The sequence below is a fragment of the Buteo buteo genome, chromosome 7 (genome assembly GCF_964188355.1).
Source record: "Buteo buteo chromosome 7, bButBut1.hap1.1, whole genome shotgun sequence".
Classification (NCBI taxonomy): Eukaryota; Metazoa; Chordata; class Aves; order Accipitriformes; family Accipitridae; genus Buteo; species Buteo buteo.
The window spans coordinates 38,494,168-38,507,923 of record NC_134177.1 but is presented as its reverse complement, the minus strand read 5'-3'; the positions used below and the strand labels follow the sequence as shown (position 1 = coordinate 38,507,923).

Sequence of the window (13,756 nt, the reverse complement as noted above, 5' to 3'; positions counted from 1 at the left end):
TTCCCAGTTGCCCATAATTTCACTCCATGACTCCTCAAATGCCTTTTGGCTCAAAAGTAGACTCCACTCTTGTCTCAAATGAATTTCCACCTCTTCCCTTTTTAATGAATGTTGCTGCTTGTGTCTGTATTGATGCTAACCCCCTGCTTCTGTCCATTTGATGCTGATTAGGAAGGTATAAAGTTATCGCATAACATCAAGAAATGATAAAGGTAATTGCCAAAAGTCTGTTCTGTGCTAGCTATCTGGAGATGGACTAGAAAATGGTAAAATGAGTTAATGTTTGCCAAATGTTACAAATATTGGTTGCAGTATTTCCTACTCTTGTGACCGGAGGCACTGAAGGTATAAAAGAACATAAGCTTACTTGACCAAATGGAAGCTGGACAGCAGTGAAGTACAGCTGTATTGGGTACTGGGTTTGACAAACTCTGGTAGCAGACTTTTCGACCCTATCTGCCTAATTTTATTCTTTTCAAGGACCACACCGTAAACAATCTGTTTAAACTAAGAGAGGAGAATGATGTTATCCCAGATTAATGACAGTCTTGTTCACTCCCTAGATCTCCAATGCTATCCAGGCCAAGAATGCTTACTCATTCCAGTGGAGTTTCTGGAGCATGCAGTACAGCTTTATCGTGTGTGCTTTTGTTGGTGTCTTTGGAGGAGGTTTTTTCCTCCTGACATCTTTCTACATTGAGGAAGATCGTAAAGAAGCGGAGACGCTTTGAGGTTTATATACATCTTTATAACTTTTAAACCTGTATCTGATTGCTTTCCTGTTAGTACACTAGCTATGATATCAGCTCTGTAAAGTTAAAACACAAATGTCTGCATTATGTCAGTACCACATTAGTTTCTATAAAAAAAAACAAAGGCAAAATCCCAGCAAAGTCTCAGATGAAACAAACCTCCCATATTGAGCAAAGCAGACTGCAGAACACACAAGTATCAGGGAAGTGTTATTAGTGACACCTTCAAAATGCTGCAGTATATGGAGGTAATAAAAATAGCTTTACTGTAATGCACCACTACAGATTTCATGGAAGGTGCAGTTCTTTTTCTACTCTGGTCTGTCTGAGCTGAGTAGAACCAGTCCTAGCTCTCTGTAATACTGCTCCCTCTCCCCTGAAAGAAGTCATATGCAAAGCGTAAAAGACTTAAAGAAAACTTGTTGAATTGGACAGAACACTGTCCTCAATCACCTAGATTCTTACAAGTTCCTTCTGCTCTGACTTGGTTTTCTAGGTACCAGAAATGAATGCTGTCTTTCAAATGAAGATGAACTCAGGGGCAAGATTTGCAAAGAAGAAAAGAATGTCCTCCCCTTTTTCTTTCCTTTTTGCTTAATGAGATACAGCTAGAGAAAAGGCCAAATAACAATTCCTCCATATGGCAGAAAATCCTGCATACTGACTTTTTTGGATGCTTTTGACTGTGAGTCAAAAATTGCTACTGCATTGGCATATGGCAACCCTCCCCCATCTGCAAAATACACACAAGTATTCTGTGGAGCTGGGGAGCTCCAGAAGGTAGAGCTGTCACAGGCACGACTGCTAACCTAAACAAGACAGTAGCATTTAAGGCAGAATGTCTCATGGAGATTAGGAAGGGAGGCCTATGAATTCTCAGCAGGATAATATTTGCCTGTAGAATTTGGAAAATATAGATAGTACAAAAAGTGTTTTCAGTTGTCTGAAATGACCAAAAGCAGAAACTATCAAAGTCAGTGTCAAATTCAAGAGTGAAGGGTTGTGATCATTTTATATGTAATATGTTAACGGCCTCTTTCTAAACCTTTGAGGCTCTTCAGCATATCCTCAGGCCTTGGCTAAGTATCTTCTCTCATGAGTGAACAGTAGTAGCTGTAGAACCACTTAAATACAACTATCCATTTGAGCTCTTATCTCTGAAGTGCATAAGACTTTGGATGTGGTATCTGTTGTCATAATATCATGCCAGGTGCCAAACAGGACATGATTAGTGTAGCCACCTTTCATTGTTTGATGTGGTGTAGTTCCCAGCAGCACTTTAAAGTCAAAGCCTGAGGAAGATATTAGCAAGTGAATTGTGAAGTATTATGAATCTTGCCTGATTCTCTGAGTAAATCATAAGGATCATAAAGCAAAATATTCCTGTAATGACTGTGAATATCGAATATTATTATAAATGGAATAATTCAGCAACTGCAGATTTTTGTTTCTCCCTCTACCTCCCTCATTTAAAAAAAAATCTGTTCTGAAACCTGACTTAAACCCAGGTAGTGAAATTTGGGCAGAGATTATGCCATTATGAGAAATAATAGAGAAACTTTTTTGTGATACTCAGTAAGAGTGTAATAATTGTTGTCATAATTAAAATAAAAGTCAGTATTCTGAAAGACTGAGCAACTTTTTCTGCTTGTAAAAACTAGCCAAAGCCATTATACCACTGACTTTTTGGAAATTCATGTGGTGCCAGAGAACCCATGTCCAACAAGGGGTTTTTACTATTGGATATGGATGCATCAGCTTGTAGAGGTCCTAAGTGTTTGTCTTAACATTTTTCAGGCTATTTTTTAAGCTACCTGGTAGCAATGTTTGGTTTGAAACCTCTTGCTTATGTTCGGCAGACCTGGTGAAATTTGTAGCATTTGTCTTCCAGCTAGAGGGAGAACAATTCACTTTGCACCAATGCCTCATTGTAGGATGAATTTGGGAGGTCTAAAAACATTCTCTAAGGCCTTCTCAACTCACTACACACTTGAGGTTGGACTTGCAAGAGCCTGAGATTCATCTGGTACACTGTTACTGTACCACACTGTTTGATGATATCCACATGGTTCTGGCAACCAGCTACTTTGTCGAAAAGTTAAATTCTGAGATGAGGTTAAATTCACCAATGCAATGTATTGTACAGCAGTACCTTCACTAGATACCATTTACTGTTACATCACTTTATGCCCAGAAACTGATGGAAGAGTTCTGTGACAAGTGCACATCAGTATTTGAGGCCATAAAATTATTTTGATTTTGTTTAATTCTATGATATTTGCTGGTGAAAACAGTGCCAGATCCTTCCTTAGTATTTTATCAGAACTTCTCAGAAGCTGCATATAAGCGTACTGCCATAAAGATTTGCATTGTGCTTCAAGTCTCCTCTACACAGTATATAGACATGTATATTATGTACAGCCTAATTCTGAAATTGTCTGCGAATATTGGTATTAGGTAATGATTTGTGTTTGGTAAAGAATTCATTTTACAAGGTAACCTGACACTGTGAATTGTGTTGAGCTTGGATTTACAGAGCTCTGAGGATCAGTAATAGAATCACAAGATTCTACCTCTGTTGCCAAACTCTAGAGATAAAGTTTGCAATTGCTAAAATCATTGACAGCTGCAAACCAGATGCCCCCAACACCACAGCTTGTTCCTTGTAATTCAGGCAGACAGGCCCAGATCTTGAGAATCATTTTTCCCATATTCAGCTATGGTAGGATTTTAGCAGCTTGATAGTACTTCTCTATTGGTATGTTCATGATTTGCCCTGTAAACAGATGATCTATTTATCACTTTTGTTAAGTCAGCATTAAATTCTTCTTAGGAAAAAAATCAGGACCTGTATCTGGAATACTGCGGAGGCATGCACTTGACATATCAGCAAGAGATGCCAAATGCTGTTCTGTAGATGGTACATGAAGTCCATGACAAACTCATTCCTACTCCTACTCTTAACCTCCTTTGTGAAAGTCAGTGCCTAGAAATCAGCAGGATCATGCTGACTAGTTCAATTCTATCTTTTCAAATGCTTCTCTCTTTTCTTTGTAATGTAACGGTAGAGGACTTTTACTTTTGTTAATTTTTTTTCTGCATTTTAGCAAGACTAACATTCAAGCCTGGAAGTTGGATGCTCTGAGCTGTGCCTGAGCCTCCCTGGAGCTGCACTGTCCTCTGTCTTGCTGAGAACTGCTGACTTAGATGTTATGCAAAGGTGCAGTGCCTGTGTGAAACAGCCCTGGGAGGCTCTGCCTCCAAAGCAAGGAAACTGTTTCCATCATCTGTTTGGCCCTGTGTCTTAAATAAAGATAAAACTTCCTCACTAGGACGTATAAAAGGAGTAGAATTTCTTAAAATTTTCTGCATGTCTTGAATTTTCTTCTAGCAGGAGGCACCAAATTCTGCACTGAGGTGTTAACACAAGTTTCTTTATGCTGGAGGGGGTTGTTGTGCATTGTAGCCAAGACATTACACTTTTTGCATGCCATCAAAAACCTGTATTAGTCACAGAGTCCTGTCACACGGCCAGCAAAGGAACAAAAGTTCTCCTTAGGCATCAGGTGAAATACCTGTTGTCTTCTATGGTTCCAACTGAGTAGAAATAAGAAAAAAGCAGGGGGCTTAAAGAAGTTATTGAATTTGCTGCTCTATCTAGGTTGGAAAGAGCTGCTGCTGGAAGCTGCTTGTTATTGAGACAGTTCGTTCTGCAGCATGCAACCTGCTTGGAATCTGTCCCTTGCATCAAATGAATGACAATTGAACAAGTTCACAAAACTTGTATTTTCTGTAACTGTTCGTATGTTCTCCTCCTACCTTTAACACTTCTTCTTTGCTCTTTCCAACCAAAATAGTGGGTAAGAGGCCCTTTGGAACAGCTCCAAAATGTGTTATTTCATAAGTCCATTCAGGTAATGATTTCGATCTTTTCCTCCCCTTCTCTCATTCCCCAAAGCAGGGACAGGTGACTGGTACTGACCTTAGTGCTGTTTATGTGGATACTTTTTTAAACAAGTTTTAGAACTCTGCTTGGCATAAAAATTGCCTTCAGAGTCATGATTATTTCTAGCTTCTGCTAAATGCCTGTAAAGGCATCAAGTGGCCAGGACATGTCTAAGATGCAACAGTACCATGGTCTGTAACTGTATCTCCAGAGTGACCCCCTCCACCAGTGATGTTGTGTGAGATTGCTATCAGCAGAATTTTAATTGTCAAAGATGTTTCATGTAACTTTTTCTCTCCCTCCCCCTCTCCTTCCCAAACAAGTAAACCTGTGCACTGCTCCTGAAAGAGGTTTCGCAGCACCTAAGAAATCTTTCTGTACTGTGGCTGAAGGTGTGCAGATGGCAGACCACAGCTTACCAGGCTACAGATTTATATATTCTGTCTAGGCTGCTCTCTTCTAAGAAGATCTTCTGTTTTATTCCTCTTTGCCCTAAGCACTTGTGCAGCTGAATTGCCTTTTGCAAAATATTTTGCAGAACAGCTGTGATCCTTTATAATGCTACTGACATAGCTGTGAGTGTCAAAAGCATCATTTAGCTTAGGAAAAAAGACAGGGTTGCTGCTGTCATTCTGAGGGACCTGTGCTAAGACTGGATCAGTTGTGACAGTACCAGCCCTGATGGCTGTTTTACTAACTCATTCCTAACTTCCACTGAAGACTTTAGCACATTCATAGGTAGTCTGTGTCAGTACTCCATCAATGAAAAATTGGCAGTTTGCCCCCTACTATTCTATTGCAGAATCATTGGCTGAATTCTGTCTTGCTCATCTCTCCTGCACTTGCCTTTCCTTGTATTCCCTCCATTGTCTAGTGACTAGAGATTCACCTAGTGCCTTTATCATTAGGTATATATGTCCTTTTAGTTTAGAATCTGTAGAATAATTAACTGATTCCTGTTTGGAAAGTAAGCTAAAAGAAGTACACACTGTCCACCTGACAATAGCATAATACGAGTACAGAAAAGCCAGATCAGCCAAAGCCATGCTGTAGCTGACATTAGTTTTTTCTTAGCAGTAGATCCATCATCTCTGATTTTTGCCTTCCCCTCCTCACATAAAAATGCAGATGCAGTGTCTGTTGAAATAAATTCTGAAATAACTAAGAAACCTAAAAATCCTCCATTATCCCAAAACCTTTATGGCAAAAGTTTTCTTCAGAGATACTTCTGCTGTTTTGCAAACACTGTTCACTCTTCAGTCCTCCTTCAAGTACTGGGCTCTCCTACCCTGCCTGCAATACTGCTAGTTACTGCTGCCTGTGAGGGTTGCCAGGACCTGGAGACCTCCTCCCTTGAGATAGGCAAAAAAAAGTGATGAAAGAACAATGTCTGTGGGTCCCTGCCAAGTTGTGCTGGCATTCAAGTAGCTGGAACTGGCTGTATTCCATTACAAGAGAGCCACTGGGTTCATCTCAGTTCTATAATTATCTTCATTGTAATCCAATAAAGCCTTGGAAAAGTTCTTAGAAAGCTTTTTGTTTATAAGGGAAACAAAGGTTGATATGAAAAGACTCTTGATCCTAATGTGGTGTAGCTAACCAAAATTGTGTTGATCTCATTTTGTGTAATTTAATGTTTTCATAACAGTTTTGTTATTAGTATGTAAATTGACTATGCATCCTGCAGTAATAAAATAGCTGTAATTTTGAGACATTAATGTAAGTGCTGTCAAATCCCATTGCAGAAAGATCCTTTGTGATTGTACTGTTAAATGTACATAGATTTGGAATGGGACTGAATCCCAGTAGGCCTAACCCTGCCAATGGAGCTAGGGCAGGGCTCGAGAAATGTACACTGTCTCCATAAAATCAGGATTATATACAATGAACAAATCTGACCTGTACAGGATTTAGCTCATATTGTGGTACTAAGATCTGACTTTATCTGCTCATATACTGTGATGTTTTTTTTCCTACAGTTAACATTTTAATATATTATTACGAAAAATGCTTTTAAGTGGAATTGAAAGCTAAATGCCTGCATTCATGTATGCAGGTATAATTTTCTTTCCAGTATTTAATGTGTTGGGCAGTAGACTTGAAACTGATGTAAAAAGGATGAAGGTAACTGTTTCTGAAAGTCCTGACTTCAAGCTAGCTATTTAATTCCACCATAATGTACCCTAATAAGTGGCCTGACATTTTTCTTTCCTCGTTCCTTTTTTTCAGAGCCTTGCATCCTTCTGTTCCTAATGAAGGCGGTCTGAGCAGCTGTGTGTTCAACACTCAAGAAAATCAGGCCATTTACTTAAAGAATTAATTATGGGTTTAGGAGCCTAATCTTAGGCACCTAATTTTTGAAATCTTGGTTGTAGGCACTTTTTTCAGAAATCTCTCTATCCTGCTAAATGAAAACCACTTAAAGAAATGCAGGTCTGCAAGTACTCCTTAATCTTCAGTCTGGTAGATATTGCAACTGTTAACTTTTTCATAGCTTTTTGCCCTTATAGTTTACATTTTCAGTGAATGAACTTGTTCTTTGTGGTATTTACAACCCACCACAGAGGAGATGTCACTGCAGCTGGTATGTCAGAGCTGGGAGCAGACAGAGCTGTAGTAAAAGAGGACATGAAGTGAAAAAGGACACCTGAGTTCTTGCAGAGAATATTTCCTCAGTAAAACTGGGTGAAGAGATGTTTCTTCAACCCATTTGGATAACTCTGTGGATTCATCTGGTAGTGGAATAAAATGCAGATCTCAGTGTAAAGGAACAGACTCACCATGTCTGATTTTTAAGAGCGTTGCAGGAAGGCAACCTTGTGGTATGATGTAAGAGAGGTATGTGGGTATGAGCATAGAGGTGAAGAGGAGAGGTGATTGATGAAAAATGCTGGTTAAGCAGTCCAGTTCTTTTTACAGTAAACATATTAGTCTGTTTTTTGTATTAGGAATGACTGGAGATGGTTAACCTAGAGGATGGTTAATGGCAGCTAGATAGTGTTTAAGCAATATCTTATCCTAGAAAATTATGTTCATGATCTGATTTGTACCACAAAAGCCTCTGCGAGCCAGCAGTCTCTCTTAGTAGCCCTTCCAATTAATCTGGGTAACCTAGGATAATTCAATGGGAATTGCATGGTAAGCTCCTGAGCAAGGGAATTATTTTCCTTTGGCCCTTTGTTTGCCTGGAAGTCACATAAGACAGAGCCACTTGCCTGATCTGTAAAGTGAGGAGGCATAGCTCCTGAAGAAAATTGCAGTTCTATTTTTAGAATTGTTTTAATTGGGCATCAGATATGCGTATCTCCAACCTATTAACCTGGTCACACTGTGTCATCTGATCCTCCTCTAATAGCACGTGATTAAATGTGATTCATCATCATGTCCGCTAAGCACATGCAAGTGGGAGAACATTGGTAGTGAAGCAGATGCAGTTACTCTCATACCAGCTGCTTTCTCCTGTAAATTTAGTTTGTATTGTTAAACACTGTCATGTTGTCTTAGGGGGTCTGTGTCTCCTGATTTAGTGTGATGACTAATGTTCTTTGCTGCACTTTACCAGAGGCTCAAAGTGCTACTGGAAAGGGTGAGACTGACAGAAACAACAGGACTGAGGCATGGACATGGGTGGCTTTGAAGGAAGTCAGTTATCTGTGTCTGGGGGAGAAGAAAATTTTCATGCTTACTGGCGTTGCCTGGACTTGCCAACTTTATTACAGAACTTTTATCTTTTTTTAAGGGCAAGGTATGGAGTGAAAGGGGAAAGATTTACATCTGCTCTTGTTCCATAAAAAGCAAATGTTTAACCAAAAAAGAATAGCTTGTTTAAGTAAAGAGAGAGGTCTAGTAGGGAGCTTGTAACTGCCCAGAGAAGAGATGTGGCCACAGGATGCGTCTGCTTCAACAAGTAATTGGCTTTTTTGTGATCCCAACAATTCCAGAGCAGACTTCTTTAACTACAAGTAAGTACTTTTAGCTTCTTGAGTGTTGCAAACTTGCCTTAAAACCAAGCTGAGCTGCCTACTCTAAGGTGCCTATTTTTCTACCTGATGTGAGAAATGTCTGCCCACCAATGATGCTGTGGAGGTGCAAGAAAAGGATCCAAATGCCTCCTCCTCCTCCTAGCCTTGAGACTTTATTTCTAATGGCCCTGGAGAGCCAGTGGTAAAACTTTTTTGTGCTGAGGCGGCATTCAGCAGAGGGGCTAGAGTATCTGATTTCCAATGAATACCTGCATATGTCAAACATGTACATGCTGAAGGCAATGGAGATTGCCAGAGAGACAGTTTGAGCTGTTTGTATTTTCTTCCCAGTCAGGCTTTGCTCCATCCTATCCTCCACTAGCCAAAGACTGTGGCAAGGGATAATGAGGGACAGTGTTATTCTTTATCTTCAGGCTTCTTTCCAGTCTGAGATGCCTCACTCTTCTGAAGTCAGCTGAGGAAAGGTAAAGGTGTTGATAAGAGCACACAGGAGACTGGTATCTCAGCCTACAGTCAGAATGTATCCTTGCTTTTTCTCTCTCTTAAGCCTTGGAGTCATGGCTATGGGAAATATATTGCAGTGGCCAGGGAGTGCGGAGAGCCCAAAATGAAGCTGTCATCCATGTGGAGGTGAGACCTATCAGCACACAAGGCTGGACAAGAACTGGCACTCGGCAAGGACGTTAGTCAGATGGAGAGAGGGCTGGCAGGCGAGCAGAGAAGCAGTGGAGCAGGATGGCAGGAAGCAGCTGGCAGTGTAGGAAGAGGTGAGCAGTAATGGGAATGAACAAGAGGAGCAGTAGGGAATGAGAAATATCCTCGTTCGTGCACTGGTATCAGGCATCCCATTCAGCAACAATGACACCAGGATTTCAAAGAAATGTCTGAATAAATTTGTTCCTTTAAGGGATTTATTTTAATTCTTTATTAAAATAGAAGATATATGTGCATTTTCCCCTCTAGCCCACTGTTTTAATAGGATTACCTTCAGCATCACCCTATGGGCTCTTTAATTCCTCATTCCAAATCTTCCATGTGAAGTTGTCTCAACAGATCCAATCAGGTATATTTCATTGCTCAACAGTAGAGAGGAAATTAATTTTTCTGATGAGGGGAAAGCACAGTGAATAGCTTGATTCTGGTCCCCAATACCATCTGCAATCAGTTTTGTGCTGCAAATGAAGTCAATGTTTTCCTGGGTCAGAGGTGGCTAATTATTCATAGCACTTTCATTTTCAGCAGTAAAGTCATCATATCTCTGCCAATCATCATTTTATTTCGTGTTTGGTTTACTTTGCATTGCTGTTAGGTTTGCAAGTCTAGCTGCTATCCAAACTTGTACTGTTCTTTGTTGCTTTTCCTGGGCTAGTGCCAGTAGTCCTCTCAGCTTCTGAAGAGACTGACAGGAGGACTTTGGCACCAGTATTGTAGTTTTCTCCCACCTTAAGAGATCATGCCTGTTTAAAAAAGAATGAAATGGGAAGGAGGGAAGAATATAACACTCAGTTCACATGTAACTAGCCAAAAAAACCCCAACTGAGTAGTATTTCACTAAGGGGGAACACTGTCATCCATGGTTTTTTTAATGGTAATAAAAGTGTATTGGTCAAGGTACAGCTGGGATTTGAACTTGATTGTCTTAACTCTTAGGCTGGTTTGTTCCCTGCTAGTGCCTAGTGCTTCCCTCTGATGAGTATCCAGAGCTCACATTGTTGCAGCAACCACAGATGGGTTTACAGTGTCCTTTAGGCTTGTCCCTTGCAGTTTTGCCCTTGGTTTTACAGCACTATTCCTAATGTAGATTAGAAGAGTAACTGAGTGTTACTGCCCATCCACTGCAGCAAATTGACTGATGCATTGGTAGGGATGGAAACCCAAAGAAACTATCATCCAGCCTTGCATTTTCATGTAGTAGTAAGGTGCTCTTTGCACAGATCTGTTTAGAAAGATTTTAGGAGGGCTCTAGAGGAGATGCTGGTAATTAAAATGCTAATTTAAAATGTTCCCAATGGTATTTACTGATAGTGTTGCCAGAGCAGGTGAGATTTCAATTATCTTGCTATCCCTTTTAGAACTAGAAAAATGTCCCACAATGAGTTAAGATGGAGTACTTAAGCCATGGTTATTTCACAGCATTTAAGTGCTGACTTTCCTCCAGACTTCTTCACTTTCTCTTTTTCTTCTTAAAAAAAAAAAAAGAAAAAGTTTGTTCTGACAATTCTGAATGTACAAAACAGCTATGTAGGGAACCTGAAGCCTATCAGCCTCACAGGGGAGTGAGTGAAGCCACACGTCTTCCACACAGGTTGCTTCATGAGACCACCTCACCTTGCTACCTTTGCTCAGAGTGGAGTTGGGGAGACGACCATTCTGAAAGGCTTTGAAATAACAGCCACCAGAGCAGGGGATGTGGGTCAGCAAAGGGCCAACAGGGAGTGCCATCTTCAAGATCAGCTCTTCACAGAGACTGGAGTAAAGCTTTCAAATGCTCAGTTCTTATAGCCTAAACCAGCAGAAAACAGGTGAGTTTTCTCAGGAGGGCTCACTGCTCTGCAGTTTTAATTGGCAGGAATTTAAACATGCTTAGTGCCATAACTTAAAAGTAGGAAATGGCACACAAAGCCAGGACTATAACAAAAAGAAAGCTGAAGATGGGAGAATCAAAGGAGAGATGATAGGATTAGAGGCAGATGGTAGGGATCCACAAAAAGGAGAAAAAGGGACTGCCAAATGTCTGATTAAAAGATGTACACGAGTTAGATAGAAAGCTATTGGCTTTCATACAGAATTCCAGGACAAAGACTTGGTGGCCTCTGTCTCTTGAGTGTAGTGATCTCTGTAACTAGGGGATGTGGAAGTTTCACCAACTTTTGTTTACTAGATCCTGTATCATGAAGGATGTGAAGAGGAATTCTGTCTAGCATGGTATGTAAATTTAAATTTTAGAAAAATGAATTTTCTGTAGCCAAGTTGAATCCTGCTGTCGGCCTCCCTCTTAGAGAGAATCTTTAGTGCCAGATGAAGTATTTTCTGAATCAGAATCTTTTAATGGTGTAGTGTGCAACAGGTGGTGATGGAAGCTAATGGTAGTATATAGAAAAAGCATTCAGGAAGGATTTGACAGATGAGGAAGGAATGTAAGAGTGGAAGAAAGTAAACATATGCTAAACCAGAGTGTCTGAAGCTAATGTGATGTAAAACAACTCAGGCTAATGAAGCTTTTCATGAAACAAATTTCTGCTAAACTCTACCTGGAATACTGCACTGCTTTTTCCTTAGATCAAAGTAATTTGTATTCCTGTGATATTTATATGTAACCGTGAAGAACGTTATAATTGCTATCCAAACATTGTTTTACTTCACACCTTGTGATAACCCCAGGCTGTGTTTGTCTTTTAAAAAGTATGATGTCCGTGACACTCCTTTTTAAAATGGTGTAGTAAGTTTGGAGACAATTTAGGTCTGCTTATAAAATCACGGCATTGTTGAATAAGTTTCTGTTACTGGTTGCATCATAATTTTACGGTACATAAAATATTGCAGTCGGATGCTTAACATATATATATATATATATATACACAAAATACAGTACTAAGAAGATAGTTGGACTTGAGCCAGTGGAATAGCTGCAGCAGTAAGATACATCTGTACCCCCTCACCCAAGATATGGCACGTGACAAATCTGTGTGCGTCACTCAAATGCCAAAATTATTCAGAAGAGGTACTTCGGGAATGGTTCTGACCACTTGCTCTGAAGAGGAGACAAATAAGACAAGAGTGAAAGGGCTGCATTTATGTAGCGCCTGATAGAAAAAGATTCTCTAAAACTTCGCTGCTCTCCCTCAACAAAGATGTTGTGTTTTACAGGTTTCACCCATCCTCCTTCACAGTAAAAGATGAAGGAATCACGAAAGCATGAAATCACAGAAGGCTATGAAGTTAAAATGAAGGCTGTTTATTTTGTCCTTGCCCAACTGTCTTGTGGAACTCTGTTGTCCAAAACTATTGTAAGATTTCTTGAAGCAAAGCATTTCCCACCACCAAAATAAAACCAAAAGAGAAGACCACTGGATACCTTCTGATGTACCAGCAGTACTGGGAGTTAACTACAAAGAAACATTTCCAAAGGTTTTGGTGGGAAACAAGAAAAGAATCCATGAGATGAACAACTTTTTAAAAGAACTTTCAAGTTTCTTAGGGAACTGTTTTATTACAACATTAGACAGTAGTTTAAAACCCTATACAATGTTTCTTGCATTTTTTCCTGAAATAACCCATGCTGGTCCCTGATAAAGGCAAAATACCAGTTTTTCACTGGTCTGATCTGATAAAATAACTCTGTTGTCTCCTCTGATTGAAGATGCTGCCAAAATTTCAGTGAAAGCAAGATTTTCTGTTAATATCTGCAAAAAATGCTGATACGCAACAATGATATACAGTTTGAGACTAACATGTATTGTCATGGGCTGGTCAGACAAGGTGCAAGATCTCACTTTAAATTAGTCTAACACATCAGAAGTATACAGACTTAACCACTGGAAAACTCATTGCACAATCCCTGGGAGCTACCTAAAGAATCTTCAGCTGGGATTGCTACACTTTTTGCCAGCGTTCCTACAGGATTATCCTACAGGTTATCCTACGGGTTATCCTACAGGATGTGCAGAGTAGTTTGGAAAATCTGGTCACTTATTAATTAGGGGGAAGAGGAGGAGGGAAATGAGTCTTGACCGTTGCTTCCAAACAGTTGGAGCTTGAGAAGCACGCTCTTACTTGAGTTTTACATGGTACTCAGAAGGGCCATCTGTCTGTCTTTGACAGCAGAAGGGACATAGGGAACACAGAAAAGTGTCTGTTGGCCAGACACAGCTCCTGCTTCTAACAACTCTAATCCAGTGAAAATCAGCTTTAGAAGTACTTTTGTAGAGCTTCAGTGGCAACAAGCCCATTTTCTGTATTACAGGATAAAACATACAATAAAGGACACGTGTTGATTACTTTTAAAAATAAATATAGTGACCTGAAGTAGAAAGGGAATTACTTAAGTGGAAAGATGAAATATGAATGAAGATTCA

At 39.9% G+C, this 13,756-nt stretch overlaps 1 protein-coding gene across 1 annotated transcript in view; it reads left to right on the top strand.

Annotated features, from left to right (window-relative positions):
* Positions 1–6,379, top strand: part of SPNS3 (SPNS lysolipid transporter 3, sphingosine-1-phosphate (putative)) — a 35,076-nt gene extending 28,697 nt beyond the window's left edge. The window contains exons 11-12 of the mRNA XM_075032475.1: positions 564–732; positions 1,249–6,379. Of these exons, the coding sequence (XP_074888576.1) occupies positions 564–731 (168 nt within the window). The 3' untranslated portion in view covers position 732; positions 1,249–6,379. The remainder of the gene's footprint in view (positions 1–563; positions 733–1,248) is intronic.
* The last annotated feature ends 7,377 nt before the right edge of the window (positions 6,380–13,756 follow it).